Source organism: Leucopleurus acutus (genome assembly GCF_964270905.1).
Source record: "Leucopleurus acutus genome assembly, chromosome: 1".
Classification (NCBI taxonomy): domain Eukaryota; kingdom Metazoa; phylum Chordata; class Mammalia; order Artiodactyla; family Delphinidae; genus Leucopleurus; species Leucopleurus acutus.
Window position 1 is genome coordinate 145,540,105 of NC_139142.1, and position 20,069 is coordinate 145,560,173.

Sequence of the window (20,069 nt, forward strand, 5' to 3'; positions counted from 1 at the left end):
TCCATATGTCACAGTTCTCTAATCTATATGAAATCAACATGCGCAAAACCAAATTCATGATCTTCCCCAAAATGGTCCCCTGATGGTGTTCCCCATCACAGTGAGTGGTCCCAGCATCTGCCTAGTTCCACAACTTAAAAACGTAGGAGTCATCTTTCATACCACCTGCATTGCCAATCCACAAGGAAACTATTGATTTTACCTCCTAAATATTTCTCAAATCCATCCACTTCTTAACAGCTTCATGGCCACCATCCTAGCACATGCTATCCGCATCTCTCATCAGGACAAGGGCAAGCCTACTGCCCTAAGTGGTGTCCATGCAATTTCTTAGCCCCCTCCAATTGGTTCTCAGCACTGATACACAAGTGATCTTTTCAAAACACAAATCTGATGTTACACCCTGGCTTAAAATCCTTCTGTAGCATTCCATTAAGATAGACCAAAATCCTTAAGGCCAAACGCTGCCGGATCTGTCCCCTGTAGCCTCTCCCCTTTGCTCTCTCCAGCTACATGGCCAGTTCAGCTTCTCAAACACACAACACTCTTCTTCCCTTCTGAGATGTCCTCCCTCCCCTTCACCTAGCTAACTCCTACTCATCCTTCAAATCTCAACTTCTTCAGGACTCTGTCCTGCCCCCAAAGTCTCCATTAGGTTCCTCTGCAGAGAACCGTGTTCCTTATCTGGGGTGTAATTATACAATCTTGGATGTATCTGATTAAAGTCTGTCTTCCCCACTGTGGTGGAAACTAATGGCAGCAGGTAATGTGTTTTATTCACCATCATAACCCCATCACCCAACAACATACTGGCACATAGTAGATGCTCCATTTGTTGAATGAATATATGAATGGGTAAAGGAGTCAGTACCATCTGATGATTCCCATTTACCTGTAATAATTCAGAATTTCATCATTGGTTGTGAAAGCAACGGTCACAAGAGATACACAATTTTGCTGTTAAGGATTATGAGTCACTAGACAGCTTCTTGCAGTTAGAGAGACCTTGTCTTACTCAGATTTGAATATGAAGAGAGTTAATATAACATACTAGCTAAGAACTCAGGATTTTAAGTCCACAGGTTGGGTTCTATCTAGCCTCTAATACTTACTGTCTGACCTGAAGGCAAGTTACCTAACCTCTTGGCATATTAGTTTTTTCATCAGTAAAACTGGTCTAAAACAATACCTACCTAATAAGGTTATTGTGAGGATTAAATAAAATTATTCCTATAAATGCCCCCACAGGGTCATTCTTATTAGTCCATATATGATTGCTAAAGTAATGATACCTGACAGACCTCAAAAGGCAAACACACAAAAATATTACCACAAAAGCAATCACTGCCTGCAGAGCTACTGATTTCTACCTAAAACTTCCACGATAGCCCAAGAAAGATCATCTACCTACAGATTAATCTAGACAACAGGACCTTGCAAAAAAAAAGAAGGAAGAACATAACATGTCTGTGGCATCGGGCACTCTCAACACAGTGCAATGACAGTTCAGTGAATAGCTCTCCTCAAGTCTATATCCTTTACAGCTAGTAACAATAAGTAGAATACCAACCTACTAACAGCACATAAATCACATATCTCAGAAAAACAAAGAGAACCAAACTGTGAAGCACACTGAAAATAGGACAAGAACAACAATAAAAATAATTAATGGGCAATTCTTCTGAAGTAGTTAAAAATACAAGAGAAAAACTAAATTAAATATGTAAAAAGTGCAAATATATATACTGCCATTAACTCTGAGAAATTTAAATTTGGGTTTTAAAAATCCATTTGTAACTCCAAGTATCATTACTCTGGTATTGTCTCAGGTTTGAGGAATTAAAAGAATGACTTATCGAAGAAATTTCACTTTTAAGTCACTTACTGAAACCACATATATTTTCAAAGAAATGTAATCTTGATCCTTAATTTTAGTATGATGATTAAGAAATGGCACAAAACCGCAAAGCTGAAAACCATAATTTGAACACTCGGCACCACTAAATAGGTGTTAAATTCCATATGTCCCCATTTTCTTTTCTTTTTCTTTAATATTTACTTATTTATTTATTTGGTTGCACTGGGTCTTAGTTGCGGCTTGCGGGCTCCTTAGTTGCGTCCAGTGGGCTCGTTAGATGTGGCATGCAAACTCTTAGTTCTGGCATGCATGTGGAATCTAGTTCCCTGACCAGGGATCGAACCTGGGCCCCTTGTATTGGGAGCGCAAAGTCTTAACCACTGCGCCACCAGGGAATCCCCCCCATTTTCTAATTTACAGAAATAAGGATATCTTTTGGCCAAATGTTGAAAACTGTTAAATGGCAAGAACTCTTCAGTTTGTTATACTTGAGGATTTTTGTGTATGTTTGAGTTTTTCCACTACAAAACATTAATAAAAAGGATAACTTCTGCTTTGCTGCCTCACTGTTATGCGGAAAAAATGAAAAAGTACCTTATCTCACTATGTCAGGTAGTGTCTAAGGTAGTTTAAAACTCTTTTTAAAGTTTGTTCCACTAAATTCGGTAGGTAGCTAAATAGATAAGGATTTTTAAAACCAATTCTAGGAAGATAAGACACAATAGTGTCCTCTATTGGCATTCTTCCATGAAGAATCATGATTTCTTATCAAAAAGTATTGAAAAAAGTCAGCCAAGGTGATCTGCAGCTAAATATGAATAATAGTAGTCCTTTCCCAATCTTTAGATAAAGATAAATTAAAAGACAACACCTGCTATAATTTTAATTTTTTTCCATAAATTCTTCTTAAATCTTTAGCATCTGCTACAACCTGAGTATATTAGAGCCTAACATGTAATACCTAGTTCAGCTCATTCATTCATTCAACAATTGTTGAGTGCCTGTTTCCCATGCCAGCCTCTGTTAGGTGCTAGAGGTAAAGCAGAAAACTCTGGTGCCTGCCTTCCTGGGGACAAGTTTGCATATTTATTTACTTTCATCATATCATAATTATAAACTGTATGGCTATGCCGAGAACACCCCACAATGTGAAGGGCACCCCCTGCATATGTGAACATGGCTGCAGCCCTGAAGTCTAACAAAGAATTTCTCAACTCAACACTATTGACAGTTTGGGCTAGATAGTTCTTTGTTACATGGGGCTGGCTGTCCCATGCACTACAGGATGTTTGGCAGCATCCCTGGCTTCCATCCACTGCATATACCACCCCCTCAATGTGACAACCCAAAACATGGCCAAACATCGCCAAATATCCCCTGGTGGCGGGGAGGGAGGGACGCACAAAACTGCCCCTGGTTGAGAGTCACTGGTCTAACAACAGTAGCTAGTAAGCAGCAGATGTAGAAGTAGAACCCAGATTTGTTTCTGTTCTCAAAATAGTATTTAGGGACTTCCCTGGCCATCCAGTGGTTAAGACTTCGCCTTCCAATGCAGGGGGTGCGGGTTCAATCCCTGGTTGGGGAGCTAAGATCCCACTTGCCTCGTGGCCAAAAAACCAAAACATAAAAAACAGAAGCAATGTTATAACAAATTCAGTAAAGACTTTTAAAATGGTCCACATTTTAAAAAATCTTAAGAAAAGTAATACTTTAGTGACAAAAGTAATGTATGATCATTGTCAAGATTCCAACCAAAAGCACATTAAGAGTAGGAAATCTCCCTCTCCTCCTCCTTATCTCCCTTCCTGCAAGGCTAACCACTGTTAAGTCTGTTGTGTACACATCTTAAAATACACACACACACAGAGGAAGAACAAATGTTTTCTTTTTAACTTCTGCGACTTGCTTCTGTCATTCAATTCTCTAGGTCAATATACATCCATCCATCTCACTCTTTCTTCATAAGCCGCAAAGCGGTCTGGGTTATGGGTGTATCATAATTTATGTAAGCTTTCACCACTGGTAGGCATTTATACAGTCTTTAGTTTTTGGTTATTTCTAACCATGCTACAGTGGAAAAATGCTGTAGTTAACATCCTTGTACAAGGACTTCTGTGACACCAACTCGCAGGAGTAGAACTGCTGAGTCAAGGTATACATGTTGTAAATTTTGCTGGTTACTGCCAATAGCCTTCCCTTTCTCCTTTACAGGTCACCATAGGAAGAAATAAGACAACGTATCTAAAAGGTTTGTAACAGTGACATATATTATATATACTCAATTCATAATTAAGGCATTCCTAGAGTAATCTTTCCCTACAAGTCTGCTTGTATGTTTTTTAAGTTAACAAAAAGTGTCTTGTATACCTTTTATAAAGATCCTCTCTGCAGCAGTGCTAGGAGGGCTATTTTAAGCAATAGTAAGATAAAAAAGTGAACATAACCAAGCATTTTGTAAACGAGAAGAAATGCATACTACATCCCACATTTTCAATGTGGCAAATAGGTATGCTTACCAGTCATTATTTTAAGTGTTACAGATGAAATGCAGAGGGTTTTTTTTTTCACTCTAGGATTTTCATTATATTTTCTATTGATTTTTATCACAGAATTATCGGATAAAGTTTCTCTGTAACTGATACGCTTTAGCAAACCTAATTTAACATCTTGCCCTCTCAGAACACTTGCAGTAAGAAAATGACCTTAGGCAGTGTTAAATTTAGGTCCAGGCAATAGTTTTCAAGAAGAGACAACTTGCACACTTTAAAAGTTTAAGCACCATCAGATTGAATAAATGCAGAGTTCACTATCATAATTTGACACCTCCCAACAGGCAATAAATATGTATTATGAGCTAATATATTTACAGTGTCATGAACTAAAACACCCGATGGAACATGAAGTTACCTCAGTTCACTACAGCCTGTGTGACCTTGATTAAGACTCTTGCAGGGCTTCCCTGGAGGCGCAGTGGTTAAGAATCCGCCTGCCAATGCAGGGGACACGGGTTCGAGCTCTGGTCCAGGAAGATCCCACATGCCGCGGAGCAACTAAGCCCGTGTACCACAACTACTGAGCCTGCGCTCTACAGCCCGTGCTCCACAACAAGAGAAGCCACCACACTGAGAAGCCTGTGCACCGCAACAAAGAGTAGCCCCCGCTTGCCACAACTAGAGAAAGCCCTTGCACAGCAACAAAGACCCTAACGCAGCCAAAAATAAATAAGATGAAATAAATAAACTTAAAATATTAAAAAAAAAAAGACTCTTGCAAATTTCCTCCTTAGGATTGTCCAAATATGAATGAATAGTGGGGACTGGAAGGAAACATGGAAATGGGAAGACAGCTCTATTTGTTAGGCTGGTGGGATAGTGCTTAGTTTCTATTGGCCTTATCCTGTTTGGGCTATATAGTTCATTGTAAATTCTCTGTTTCCATAGTTACTATCACTGGATCCTCTTAAAAATCCATCCAATTCATATGAATGGGAAACTGTCTACAACCTTGCTACTCAAAGTGTGGTACTCTGACCAGCAGCATCTATATCACTCGGGGCCTTGTGAGAAATGCAGAACCTCAGGTCCCACCTCTGAACCAGTGCCTGCCTTATAACAACATCCCCAGAGGATTCCTGTGCACATTAAAGTTTGAGGAGCCCTGGTCCACAAGACTTAGAGCAGTGATTCTCAAGGGTGGGGGAAGAGGGAGACAATTTTGTCCCCAAAAGCCCATTTGACAATATATGGAGGTATTTTTTGGTGGCTGCTACTGGCATCTCGTGGATAGAGGCCAAGCTTCCTGCCAAACAACCTACAAGGCAAAGGACAATCTCCCATAACAAAGAAATATCCGGCCCCAAATGTCAGTGGTTGAGAAGCGCTGACTGAGAGGAAAAGCAGTTTTGCCCAACCCCATATATACACTGTTGATTGTAAAATAAAAAGAAATATCAGAAGTTCATATTGTCCTTTTTGTCAGAATTCAAATATTCATATTTAATTCCTATTTTTATTGGTAAAAGTCTATATTTTATAATTCTTCTTTAGAAGAAAAGAACATGAGGTCACTGAATTAAACACAGGAGAAATAATATCATCCTTCCCCAAAATGGAAACAGAACATTTAAATTAAAATTTTAGTAACAGAGCAGACTAGTTTTTATATTGTCATTATAAAATGATACCTATGCTATTCTGGAGAGCAGTTTTCTAAAGAAACAAATTGTAAACTTTTTTCCAAAACTATTCCAGTATTTACCAACTCTCATCGTCAAGACATGCTTATTTAATATTAAACTTAAAATTACATCTGAAAGAATTTAATTGCAATTCTTAGGGGAGAAAAATAATGCTTTTAGAAGAAAATCATTTTGTACTTAAATTACTGTGCTAAAAACTCATATCCTAATTATAAAAATTACTTACTAGATCTAATTTGTAGATTATAGGTTAAAAAAAACCCTATTCTGAGAAATGACTGAAAACCTTTTTGAAGTTCCATCCATAAGCTACATTTACAAACTCGTCTGAAATGTTTCAGGAGACACACAAATAAAACCCTATCTTCCAGGTGCTTAGTCTAGCTCATAAAGCATACTTAGTATTTGCAAGGAAACAAAAATAATTTTTAATTTCAAATTAAACTGCATGAAAAGTTTAAATCCTTACATAAGGCATCCAGATACTCTTTTGGATATAATCATAACAAAAGTAGACAGGACAGTCGCTATATGTGTATTTCTATTAGCTTCTTAAGATGTTAATGAAAATGACTAAAGGTGAGAAGAAAAAGAATCTTTCATAGCTCTCATTTTCTATGAAATAATTATTTTATTTTCCTTTGAATGAAACAGAACTCAGCCCCTACATATACTAATAATAAAGTTTAACCATTGAAAATGTCACACAACTACACAGCTAAGAAATATAACTGACTAATGACTATCTAATTTCCATAAATCACTCTTGTAATCATGGTCAGGTCAGTTTAAAAGGCTCATATTATCTTAATATACTAGGTTAATTATCTATACTTTAATACAGACAAAATTGCCTCCTGAGTATCTTTCACAGCTCTGTAACCTTCCACCAGCCAAATAAGTATGGCTGCTGGCAGACTAGACATTTTCTTTTCCTAGAGATTGGCTCACAGAAAACCACAAAGAAGAGTTATTAAGATCCTGAGATGAATATGAAAACAATAAAATATAAAATTAATTATAGTTGGAAGGACCTGAAATCCATCCACTACCACCTTCTAATTTTAAAAATGGAGAACTAAAGGTTCAGCAAGGTCAAGCAATATGCCCAAGGAAACACAGCAAATTAATGACAGGTCTCCCAATTCCAGACAGTACTTCAGCAGTTTTACACAAAAGCATATTAACAATTAGGAGCAAGTGTGCAATTCCATCATTCTTTCAACATTACTTTGTTCTTCAAATGATCACTTACTAAGAGCATCAGAATCTTGGCATTTTAGAGTCTGAGAGGGAAGCTTTTCATGATCCCTCCTCTTACAGATGAGGAAACTGATATCCAGAGAGATCTTACTGTTCCATTCATTCATCCACAAACATTTACTGGACTGCTGCAATACGCTAGGTTTTAGAGATACAAAGATACACATAAGATCACAGTTCTTAAGGAGCTCATGTGGGACCAAGAGAAAAAATATATAAATGTAATCCAACAAGATGGTTATTATAAGAGAGGTATTCACTAAGAAGAGTGGGGGCAGGAAGGAATTAATCAGCTCGGATTGTTTGGATATAACACTGTACACCAAGCACGAACAGACAGCTCTTTACACCATTTAATCTTGGCTACAATGTTTTATATTAAAACAGATGAAAGAAGTTCCACTTTCACCAAAAGGAGTAGAGATTACTGTTTTCTAGAGTGCCAGGCAGAGTGCCTGGCATTTCACACGTATTATTTAATCCTGAAAATGACTCAGAGGTAAGCAGTATTATCCCCATTTTTCAAAGAAGGAGGACCGCTGAGACAAGCTTGTCCAAGTCAAGATACACCAGAGGTATAATTTGAACCCAGGTTTGCCTGGCTCCAAAATCACATTCCTTTCTTTCTGTTAAACTATGACTCTCTCTGCACAGGATTTATTTGTTTAAATCATCCTCCACGTTCTTCCTCTACAGTCTTCGTTAAGCAATACACCCTGCAATAAATAATTCTAGTCTTCAAGATTATCACCTCCTAGAATCAGGAATCAGAGTTTAAAAACCTTAAGGAAGGAAAGACAAGAAAAGGTTCTGCTTATACCCAAATAAAGTTTCCTCACTCATGAAATTTGAAATACTGGTGTAGTGAACTTCAGCTTTTACCTCTTGCTTAAAGGAGTCTTACTTTTTCTATGTTTAGATCACACCATAGGTGCTCCATAAGTAGTAGTATTTTTCTTCAAGGTGTTGAGAGGGCAGACTCAAACTTTCTGAAGCTTTGAAGTTTAAAAAGAACTAAGCATTTTCTTTTGTTGTTTCTATTCCTGTCCACAACATTTTGAAATAGAGAAGGCTGGGGAAAAGCTCTATTCCAAGATGCTAAGGAGGAATTTAGGATGCAAATGGTTAGCCCTCTGCCCAGCCTTCTACAGCTAACATGTTTCATCTTCGGGCAAAAGGGAAGATTTCAAATGCTAAGGGGCGAGTTGGGGAGGAGGGCGGGGCCAAGGGGTAGAAGATCAAATCCTAATCCCTAGTATTAAGTCCAAGGAGCCTTCATAGTTGCCTGTGAATAAAGTAACTACGTGGGAAGCCCAGCTGAAACCAAGGAAGGAAAGCCCTGCTGGATAACGACAGCATCTTTTATTGAAAAAGTTCTATCGAAGTACACAGCAGTCTCCAGTGATGCGGGTCGTGGAACAAAATTCAAAGAGGCCTTTTCTCTGCATTTAAATGAACACATCTGAGCATTTAAACTGAAACCTCACCCCAAGCCCCCAGGAGAAAAATATAACCGCCCTCCGTATAACAAGATTTTCGGTGCGGGCCGCAGCCTCGCGGCTCTCCGGGCACCGGCGTGAAGCTGCCCCGGCCTCCCCGCGGTCCCCGCCCGGCGCACCCCGGCGGCCCTGAGCCCCGCCGCCCGCTCCGAGGACGAACCCACGGACCGCCATCCGTCGCCCAGGCTCACCTCCGGGCACGCCGCCTCCCGCGCCCTCCGGACCCCAGCGCCCGGCGACCAGCTGAAATACGAGGAGGAAGTGGAGCGGGCGGTGCCCGAGGCTGAGGACCCTGCGCTCCGACCCCCGCGCAGCCATCGCCCGGGACGCGCGCGGGAATGCAGGGAGCCGCCTCGCGACGGCCGCGTGGCGAACGCGGACTCGAGGGACCGAGCCGGGAGTGTGGGTTGGAGCCAAAGGCTAGCAGCGGCTGCGGAGGGGCTGACCGGCTCCTCAGCTGGAGCCGGGGTAGCCTCCACCGCCTGCCGGATTTGGGCGGGCTCTGGGCGCGAGAAGAGGCTCAGGAAGCCTAGCCCCGCCCAAACCCCGCCCCCGCCCACCTCTTGTTCCGCCCAGCCCCGCCTCGTCGTCTCTGGCCCCGCCCCTCCTACTCATAGCCCCGCCTCCGTTCCGCCCAGTCGTTCCCCAGGCCCGGGTTTTGGCCCCACACTATCCATTCTAGCTCCGCCTTTTTCACACCTGGCCCCGCCTCACCACTCTGGCCCCGCCTCCAGGCCCGACACCTGGCGGGTGAGATGTTGGAGCTCAGAGTCCCAGGAAGGGCAAGGCCAGAGGATGGCATCACAGGCGGGTCCTTAGTCTAACCACAGAATGACCTTGGGCAAGCCGCTGCATACCTATGATAACTACCATTAATTAATGTCTGCTCCGTGCCCAGCACCAAGAGGGGAACCAGAGAGACCGCTCTCAGCAGACAGAAAACCAGTAAATATAAATAAAGTTATTGAGTTGTGATGAGAGACGCAAAGGAAACAGGCAGGAGGCTGAAACATAGTGGAAGGGCACTTACTCCTAGGCTCCTGGCTGAAGCTCTCTCCACTCAACACTGCTGCCCACTAAATTCCTCCTTGCGAGGTAAATACCAGTCGCAGCTTGCTGCCTCAAAAGGCTGTTATGAGAGCCAAGTGATTCCCAACAGAAGACCAGCGAGGCGACACTGGGCAAGTCACCCTTCCTCTCTGGGCCTATTTCTTCATCCTTAAAAGGATGAGGATAAGCTAGAGGACTTGGAAGGTCCAGCTCTGACACTCATTCAAGCCATCCACAGAAATGATTTGCAGGTGTCTCAAATGTGGACAACGCCCTCCATGCTGCCATCAGTTAACGTTAGCAAATATTAGTGACTCCATCTGCCACTGACACTAGCAACTCCGATGGTGATTGATAATGATTGCTAGAATTCCATCTCAAATCGCACTAGATCATACACTTCATCCCTTCTATTCATAATTGATTAGAAAGCTTCATTTGGCTGAAGAGATTCAGGCAAATCATCTTTAAACTTCAATGACAGTGCGTTTCTCTGATTCTTCACAGAAAGCTTTACGGATTTGACACCTCTAAGACTCCTTGTAAGCAGAAATATCACTCCAAGCTCCAGACTCTGAATCTGTTTAAAAACTAAACCTGGTTGCAAAGAATCCAAAGGTGAAAATTAGTTAAGACATTTTTCCCCAACTAAGTACCACCAGGAAAATGGAAACAATATCCATTGAAACTAGTCTGCTTAAGCTGGACTTAGGGAAAGAAAGGGGCCACAGAAAATGACAACCAGGTTGTCACTAATTACACTTCTACATAGGAAGGAAAGACAGTATTTATTGCCCCTTATTTCTATTTTGCTCTGAAGAATTTATAGGGCATGTAGACACTTATGCAATTCACCCTAATGGTATTTGGAGAAAGTAAAGTGTTATTCTGCTTCTACAGCTAGGGGATTTGAAACTGAGTGGTTGAATAACTGTTGAAGGTCACAGCACCTGTCAGTGGAAAAAATAGAATTAAATGTCTGTTAGCTGAGCCATGGCAAGCATAATTGGGACTCCTAGGTCTCCCCAGAGTGTTATATCAATAACCATGAGAACGGACTTCCCTGGTGGTGTAGTGGTTAGGAATCTGCCTGCCAATGCAGGGGACATGGGTTCGAGCTGTGGTCCAGGAAGATCCCACATGCCATGGAGCAACTAAGCCCACGTGCCACAACTACTGAGCCCGTGTGCCTAGAGGCCGTGCTCCGCAACAGGAGAAGCCACTGCAATAAGAAGCCCGCCCACCGCAACGAAGAGTAGCCCCTTTTCACTGCAACTAGAGAAAGCCCGCGCACAGCAGTGAAGACCCAACGCAGCCAAAAATAAACAAATAAATAAATAATTTTTAAAAAATGATTAAAGGGGTAAATTATTTTAAAAAATGACCATGAGAACAAGTTATTTACATAATCTGTGAAAAAATAATACTTGTTGTTACTGTTCTTAAGTGAAAGGCAAAGTGTGTAATTTGTTGGGCACTTTAAAATCCAAGCAAATAATTATAGAATATAATGTATGCATCTTGGATGGTTTTTTCTAGAATGATACACCAATTACTCTCGGTTGCTGGATATGGTGGCAGCACCTGACTCTGATAACAGGCGTTTTCACACTGCTAGGAAATGCTGGCTGATCAAATGACAATGAAAACTGGTGCTGTTGCTGTGGCCACCACCTACAAAGGTTCCCTAAAGTAGCATCTGTCTACCAACTTTCTGAGATTTGACCAAAGGGACTGTCATACAGTCTACAGTGCACCCATATCCCAGACACCACATTTCCTCTGAAGATTATGGAATTTTTGTTACACTTTCCTGTCTTTGCCCATCCTACTCCTCCCTTTCCCTGAATATCCAAACCCACCCTTTCTTCAAGACCCATTTCAAATGCTGCTTGCCCCTTGAAGCCTAGCCTGGTTCCCCCACCAGACACAGCCTCTGCCTTCTCTGAACTTCCAGAACACTTTTATTTCTCTCACAGCACTTACCACGTTCCATCTTTGGGTCCATTTCTCTATACATCTTATGTCCTCTACTAGATAATGAGGTCCTAGGCTTAGAGTCTATGTCTTATTCATCTTTATAATACTCACTAGCGAGTCAGTGCCTTGCCATAGAAAGTGGAATATAATAATTATCATATTAACCTTGCTAGGTAGTGGGAGAATATAATAATCTAAGCACTTTTTAATATACTAGCACACTTAAACTCCAGCAGTATTAGAAGTGTGGTACTTTTATTACCCTTGTTTTGTCTTGACCTCTCCTTCTCACTGCTCTTGGCAGGTTCCTCTTCTTTCACCCAGACTCCTCATGTTGGGAATTCCACAGGCTGAAATCTGGGACCTATCTCTTTCTCTGTACACTCTGCCCCTGCCTCCACCCTACTCCCCCCACTTCTGTGATCTTATCCATTTCCCTGGCGTTAAATACCTTCCACATACTGGCAATGACCAGATTCACACTCAGGTGCTAATCTCAACTCTGGGTCTCTGTCTCAACTCTGTGTGTATGTGACATCATCGTCACTTGGACATGTCAGTTAATTATGTCCCAAAATGTTTTGTTCTCTTAGTCTCCCCATCTCAATCCATGGTACCACCATCCAACTAATTATTCAAGCGAAAAACCTGGAGGTCATCATTGGTTCTTCCCTCTGCTTCACCCACCAAGTCTAATTCAACCTTAAGTGCTGTTTACCTTGAACCTATCTGGAATCCATATCTTAATCCTCCTCTCCTACTACTATAGTCAAGTCCATGCTTATCTCTAGCTTAGACTCCACCTGCACTCTCCAGCACATTCTGAGGGCAGCCTGAGTGATTGTCTTAAAACACAAACAAAATCCCAAGTCCTTGCCACCCATTAGAGTGGCCCCTGCTGCCTGCATTGACAGGTCCCCCCCACCCCACACGCACACACCATGCTCCTGGGTCATTGGCCCCTTTCAGTCTCTGGAACCAGCCAGCATGGTCCTGCCTTGTACATGAACTGCTCCCTCTGCCTGCCCTGTTCCCTCCCCAGCCTTCCTCCTCCCCCGCTTTGCCTAATTCCTACTCCTCCTTCAAAACTGAGCTTATTTGTCACCTCTTGAGAGACAAACCAACCTAAGCTGGGTCTTCCACTCCCTCTGTCTATTACTCTGTATCAGTGTGCCCTGTCCCCTCCCCTCACCACATTTGTCACAATTTTTAATGACATAATTTTAGTGTGCCTGATTCCCCCTATAGAAAATTAGCTCCAGATGGGCAACAGCTGTGTCTGGTATCCACCGGTGGGTGCCCAGTATATGGAGCACACAGTTGATGCTCAAAATGTTTGTTGGATGAATAAAGGCATGTGAAGTAGTTTGCCCAAGATCTCTGAGCTAGTGAGGTAGAAAATGGTGAGCAGGGATTCAAACCCAGGTGGCCTGACTTCAAACTAAACTGAATCTCTCTCTGTAGACCCCATCCCTAATCTTTAAACCAGAGCCTTAAAAGCTGCCTGGCAGGACATAAAGCTGGTAAAGCGAGCATTCAGCTGCAGGGCCCAAGTGTTCAATAGCTGGCAGCTATTATTGTTTGTGTGGCAGTTATTCTCTGATATGCTTTTGCACTTACGAAACCCTTAAGCAGAGGGGAGTTGGTGCTTTGGAGTTTAAAAAAGAGCACATGAGAAGGGAATTAGGGGGCCAAATAAATAAGAGGAATCAAAAATAAACATTGTCGTTTGCAAGTGGTATGACCTAATGAGTTGTCTTTTATGTCAATGTTGCTGTTCACTTTTCTTTTTTATAACGGGGTCAACTGAGCTAAATTCAGAGCTCGGCAGATTCTCTGAATCTTCCATTCAGCATTTCCATTATGGCTTGGTGATAAATTCTGCTGTGAGCCTTGGAGAGCCAAACTGAAAAGGTAATTAAAGATAAAAATGGATGCTGTCAATTTTATTGTGGAAGTTAAATGCATTTTCACAGATTAAAGGAAAAAAAGCAAGTATTGATAGGATATTAAAATCCAATTCTTCAAAAGAAATGATATAAAAATAAAAGGTCCCTTTCAGGGGCTATTTCAATGGCTGTGATCAAAATGTAAAAGAGCAGACATATTTTAATGCAGGGAGCTTTCAAAGAAAATTAATTGGCCACATTTGTATTAGATTGTAATAGCTAAATAGTAGCACATAAAATCAAACATCACAAAAAGTACAAACCATGTATAAAACTGAGCTGTCTCAGTAGAATTTAATAATAGCATATATGCGTATACGTATACACCACAATGTCACGGACCCAATTAACAATAGAAAAACACAAGAGAACAAAGAAATGGCAGTTCATTACAAAACAAAATAAATTATAATGTGTCCTGAACAAATACCAGCTCTTGTTATAAATGAAGATATTGTTTTCCATCTTAAGAAAGTACACTGTAATATCCCATGCCCTCTAAATGTTGAAAACTTTTATATCTGGAAGTGATGAATCATATCATGAAAGAATTTTTTTAAAGATAAATATGAACAATACTCTATTGTGTACTTGTAACTTGCAGAAGGATAGATCTTAAATCTTCTCCACACACACACACAAAATGGTAACTATGTAGAGGTAATGGATATGTTAATTAGCTTGATTGTGGTGATCATTTCACAATGTATATGCACATTAAACATCAAATTTGTATACATCAATGACAGCTCCATAAAGCTGCTAAAATATAATTTCTACAGTAAAAAAAACACAAATATGGATTTCTCTAGATAAATTCCTTCAGCAGATTTGCAATTACTATGCAAAAGCTCAACATTTGTGTATTAGATCAACACAATTTATTAGAAATATGTAAATATTGATTTCATTAAATGAAGTGTTCTTCATAGGTGACATACTATTATAAATTTTAAAAAGAAACTTATGCCCTTACTTAATGACCACAAAACACAATTGCAAATGCTTGACTCTGTGCAAAAGGTAGAATTTAAATATTCTTATCAAATATACAGCCTATATCTCACTCTCTTTCTATTCTAGAAATGAGAGGTATTTATAGACACTGCCACATATATCAAAAATAAATCCAAAGGACAAATTATACTGCAGGTATAGACCACAAATGCTCCAGAAATTTGTAGCTATGCACCAGGAGAATTGTCCTCTTAGAATTTAATTCATTGATTGCCAATTTAATTGTCCCTAGACTATTCCCACCTCAATCAAGGGATATTAAGGAATTATGATCCTCAAAAAATTCAAAATTAAATATATTTCTCTTCCATTTGTAATTTGTAAGCTGCCATGTAAGGCATTTAGGGATGTGAGGATAAATTAAAACCAAAATGGAGCTGTTTCTCTACTACATTTGGGACTCTGCTGTAATTATCTGCTCCTCTAATTTATTTAGCAAGGTTCACTTTCTCATCTATCTAGTGATTACTAATTGATGTCAAGTTTTCTATATGCATAAGAAGACCAGATGAGCAACCTTTTAGCAATACAAAAAACTCCCTCTGAAAGTTAATGTATGGCACTGATTGTTCCAGAGAATCGATTTTCTTTAACCTAATTCTAAGCCACCTGATCCAAGTCTCTCAAAATTGGAAATCATTTGGTAATTTCCAGTTCCACAGCTGTCTCACACGAGACACAATCTCTCCTTGCTCTTCTATAACACGCTTGATTAATAATCTCATTTATTTTCTGCTTTCCTCCCCTACACACAGTAAGTTCCATGAAAGCAGAGATATTACCTATCTTGTTCACTGTATCATCCTGAGAACTTGACAAATAGCTGATTCTCAAATAATTGTTGAATGAATAGCTAGGAGGTGACAGAGCAAGGATCCACACTGGTGTTTATCTGACATCAAAGACCAAAGACTGCACTCCCCAATATGTCAAGAACTTTCTGTATTTCCCAATCTACTATCTCGCAGAGTGTCTGAGAGATCAAATGGGCATCAAAAGCACAACAAGCAATTTCAACTCTGCTTCACCAGTGACTAAGAAGATCTGATGTAACCAAGGATCAAATATATCCTTTTTCTTACAGGTGACTTCAAGTATTCTTTAGTTTTCAACAAATTGAAAACACTCTAGAAGTTAAGGGGAAAAGGGCTGGAGAGGGACAAATGGGGGAGGCTCCCATAGAAGCCCAGGCCAGGGATGACAGCAATGGCTTGCACTGCAGTGGTGGCACTGGAGCTGTGTGACTTGGCACAAGCTCATCTCTTCTGAGCTTTGGTTTTCTCAGCTACATAAATAGAAAGTTTGCCTCTAAATCACTGGGCACATTGTAGGCCCTCAGTGCTACAATTATACTAAATGTTTTACAAGGTTATGGTGAGAATTAGCACTGATAAATATACAGTAACTGACACATTTGTGTACTCAACAAATGATAGCTTCTACTCTGTTGTATTGAGAAACAGCGTGTTCTAAGGCTGCAAAATGCTTTAGAAGAGCAATGAAAAGGAAAAAACTTATTTTAAATTCTCATTTAAGACTATTTAAAAATAGCTTTTCTACCTACTGTATACCTCAGGGAACTCTACTCAATGCTCTGTGGTGACCGAACTGGGAAGGAAATCCAAAAAAGAGGGGGCATATGTATACATATAGCTGATTCACTTTGCTTTACAGTATAAACTAATACAACATTGTAAAGCAACTATACTCCAATAAAAATTAATTTAAAAATAAATAAATAAACCTCACATTAAACCTAAAATAAATAAATAAATAAAATAGCTTTTCTGTAATTTGCCATAGTCTACCAGTACACTTATTCTGCAGCTAAACTGGGCCAGTGAAATAAGCTAACAGTGGCTAACTCTGGGCAAGATAGTAAGGGCAATTATTATTTAATTTGTTGTGTATTTTCCAAATTGAGCATGCACTGCTTTTGTGATCAGGAAAAGCAAGTTGTTAGATTGTTTAGGACTCAGAAGACAATTTACCCCGGATTCTCTCGTTCTGTATTCTCTCAAAGTCATTCGGACTGACGTTTTCAGAGAATGTTGTTATATAAGGCTCTTGGGTACAGAATCAAAGACGTGGCCTTTCCTAGTGTTAGGCATAAAGGAACTTAGAGAAGACATTCTTCCTGCCAGGATGAAAGGAAGCCAAAATCCTCTCCAACTGTGAGACCTACTTCAAGGACAACTAATGAATTCATATATGTACATTTACTCAAGGAGTCAATCCAGTTCCCATTTTTATTGGGCTCTTACAGGAGAAAATAGCAGAAAATAGACTCCTTTTAAAATCTGAATTGTTAATATGAATGTATAGTATAAATATGGATTAAAAATTAACCAAGATATGACCCATCAATTCCACTACTAGGTATATAGAGAAAGAGAAATTAAAACACATGTCCACACAAAAACATATACATGAGTATTCAAAGCAGCAATACTCATAATAACCAAAAAACAGAAACAACTCTAATGTCCCCAAACTGATGAATAGATAAAATGTGGTATAATCACACAATGGAATATTATTCAGTAATAAAAGGAGATGAATTCATGCTATTATTTCTCTCACCTAGTAAACAAAGAAATACCAATACATACTACAACGTGGATGAACCTTGAAAACATTACACTAAGTGAAAGAGGCCAGTCACAGAGGACCACTTAGTATATGATTCCATTTATATGAAATTCCCAGAATAGGCAACTCTGTATAGACAGAAAGTAGATTAGTGGTTGTGTAGGGCTGAGGAGGGACCTGGGGGTGATGGCAAATTGGTACAAGATTTCTTTCCCAGATGATGAAAATGTTCTAAGATTGTGGTGATAGTTGTACGACTCTGTGACTATGCTAAAAGTCATTGACGTGTACCCTTTAAATGAGTGAATTGTATGGTCTATGAATTATATCTCAATAAAGCTGTTACCAAAAAATAAATAAGTAAATAAACCAAGAAAGGCAAATAACTATCTTATTTCATGTCATTCTGAATTCATTCATTTTCTTTTTCCCCCATTAATCAGTTCATTAGAAATATTTTAAATTCAACTATTTTGTGAAGTTATGAGTTCTGGAAAGGAAAGGTAACATCGGAAGAATTATCAGAAGCTATTTAAAGCAGCTATAAGATGGTCTTTCTCTCTTTTTTTTCTCCAGTTGAGTCATACCTTCAAACTTTTTCTTTGAAAGTTTAGGGAAGACTCATTTTTTTTTAATACTGGAAAAAAATCAGGCTCTCTTCCTCCCCCCAAATATCTTGGACAAATCACATCTGTTTAAAATTTATTCTTGTACTTATTGGTTTTGCAAAAGAAGGCATTGTCTTACACAGTATTTGTAATTAAAAGCAAATCATTTGTTTAAAAAAAGGGCAGTTTGCCAAAAAATGGTTTTGGTCTTTTATAATTCTCATTAAAACAATATCTAGCCAAAAAAAAAAAGAATGGACAATTCCCAATTAGCCTGAACAATGGAATTAAAGTTGCATGATTAACTTAAATAGTGCCTTTTAAAAATAGATACCAATTATATATTTAAAATTGCACATGATAGGGGCTTCCCTGGTGGTGCAGTGGTTAAGAATCTGCCGGCCAATGCAGGGGACACGGGTTCGAGCCCTGGTCCGGGAAGTTCCCACATGCCATGGAGCAGCTATGACCAGGCACCACAGCTACCGAGCCTGCGCTCTAGAGCCTGCGAGCCACAACTACTGAGCCCACACGCCACAACTACTGAAGCCCAAGTGCCTATAGCCCATGCTCCACAACAAGAAAAGTCACCACAATGAGAAGACTGCACACCACAATGAAGAGTAGCCCCCACTCGCCACAACTAGAGAAAGCCCGCGTGCAGCAACGAAGACCCAATGTGGCCAAAAATAAAATAAAAAATAAAATAAAATAAAATAAAATAAATTCAAACAATAAATAAAATTGCGCATGATAAAAGTGATAAAACCACAAATTTACTAGAAGTATGTTATAGACTTTGGCATGGGGAATATCTTTATATGGATGATACTAACAACAAGAACTATAAATGATTGATAGTTTTGCCTGCATAAACACAAAAAGCCTTCAGTATACCTGCATTAAAAATGAATATTTTAGAAGTTAAATGCTCTGATAGAAAACTGAGCAAAGGAGATGGACAGTACACAAAAGAATACAAATGAACAACATGTGGAAGAAAAAGAAAAAGAAAGCATTTGACGTGGTTTACTCACTGTGTAATGTGCAATATTGTTTGCAGAATTCTTCCCTCCCAGGGATATTGGTTTTAAGCCAAAACAGCAATAAGAAAAAAGACGTTAGGAAATTTTAAGAGTAGTTCATCATATTCACTTAATGTCTTTTAAAATTAGATTGTAACTACTTATCTGAGTTAGAGGCCCTAGTCATCCTCTACTCCCTCTCTCTCATCCCTCACTGTGTGGGAGCCTCCCTCCTCTCTGTTCTTAGACCCTCATCCTTCCTTGCCTGACTATTTAGGTAGCCTTCTATCTGGTTTCCCTGCCTTATGTCTCTTCCTACTTAATCCATCTTCTGGACTCCAAGAGTTCGAGTGTTAATTGTTTCTCTCATTTACTAAGAATCTCAGCAGCCTCTGCATTGTATCGAGCACAAACTCCAAGATCTGTGAAGCTGTCTTCTCTCCTTAGCATACGTGTCCAACCTCATCTCTTGTTCCTCTTCTTCCCCTAACGAGCTATGCTCTAGCTCTGCTCAGCTATGGATTTTCCATAAAAATGTGAAGCTTTCCCACTGCCAGGCCTTTACACAGCAGTTCCTTCTGCCTTTCCTCCCTAACCTCAGTGTACAGCCACCTGGAGTCTAGCACATCCTCCACATTGTTAAGTAGTTGATGACAGCCCCGCCTTTCCTGCAAGACTGCACATTAAGAACTGAGGATGAGGGGAGGGGTAAATTGGGTATTTGAGATTAACATATACACACTACTATATATAAAATTGATAAACATCAAGGACCTAGTGTATAGCACAGGGAATTATATTCAATGCCTTGTAATAACCTATAATGGAAAAGAATCTGAAATAGAATATATGTATATATGTAACTGAATCACTTTGCTGTACACCTGAATCATTATAAATCAACTGTACTTCAATTAAAAAAAAAAGAACTGAGGACATGTCTTACTCATCCATGAACCCACATCACCTAAAATTACCAGGAACATGGTAAATATAAAGAAATAAAGAAATGAATCCACTTTCTGACTTT

The 20,069-nt window shown here is 39.8% G+C and overlaps 1 protein-coding gene across 1 annotated transcript in view; it reads right to left on the reverse strand.

Annotated features, from left to right (window-relative positions):
* The window catches only part of CHRNA5 (cholinergic receptor nicotinic alpha 5 subunit), a gene marked incomplete at its 5' end in the record, with an annotated part of 60,349 nt that extends 51,213 nt beyond the window's left edge, over window positions 1-9,136 (reverse strand). The window contains one exon of the mRNA XM_082836008.1: window positions 9,010-9,136. Within this exon, the coding sequence (XP_082692134.1) occupies window positions 9,010-9,136 (127 nt within the window). The remainder of the gene's footprint in view (window positions 1-9,009) is intronic.
* Window positions 9,137-20,069: the final 10,933 nt, after the last annotated feature.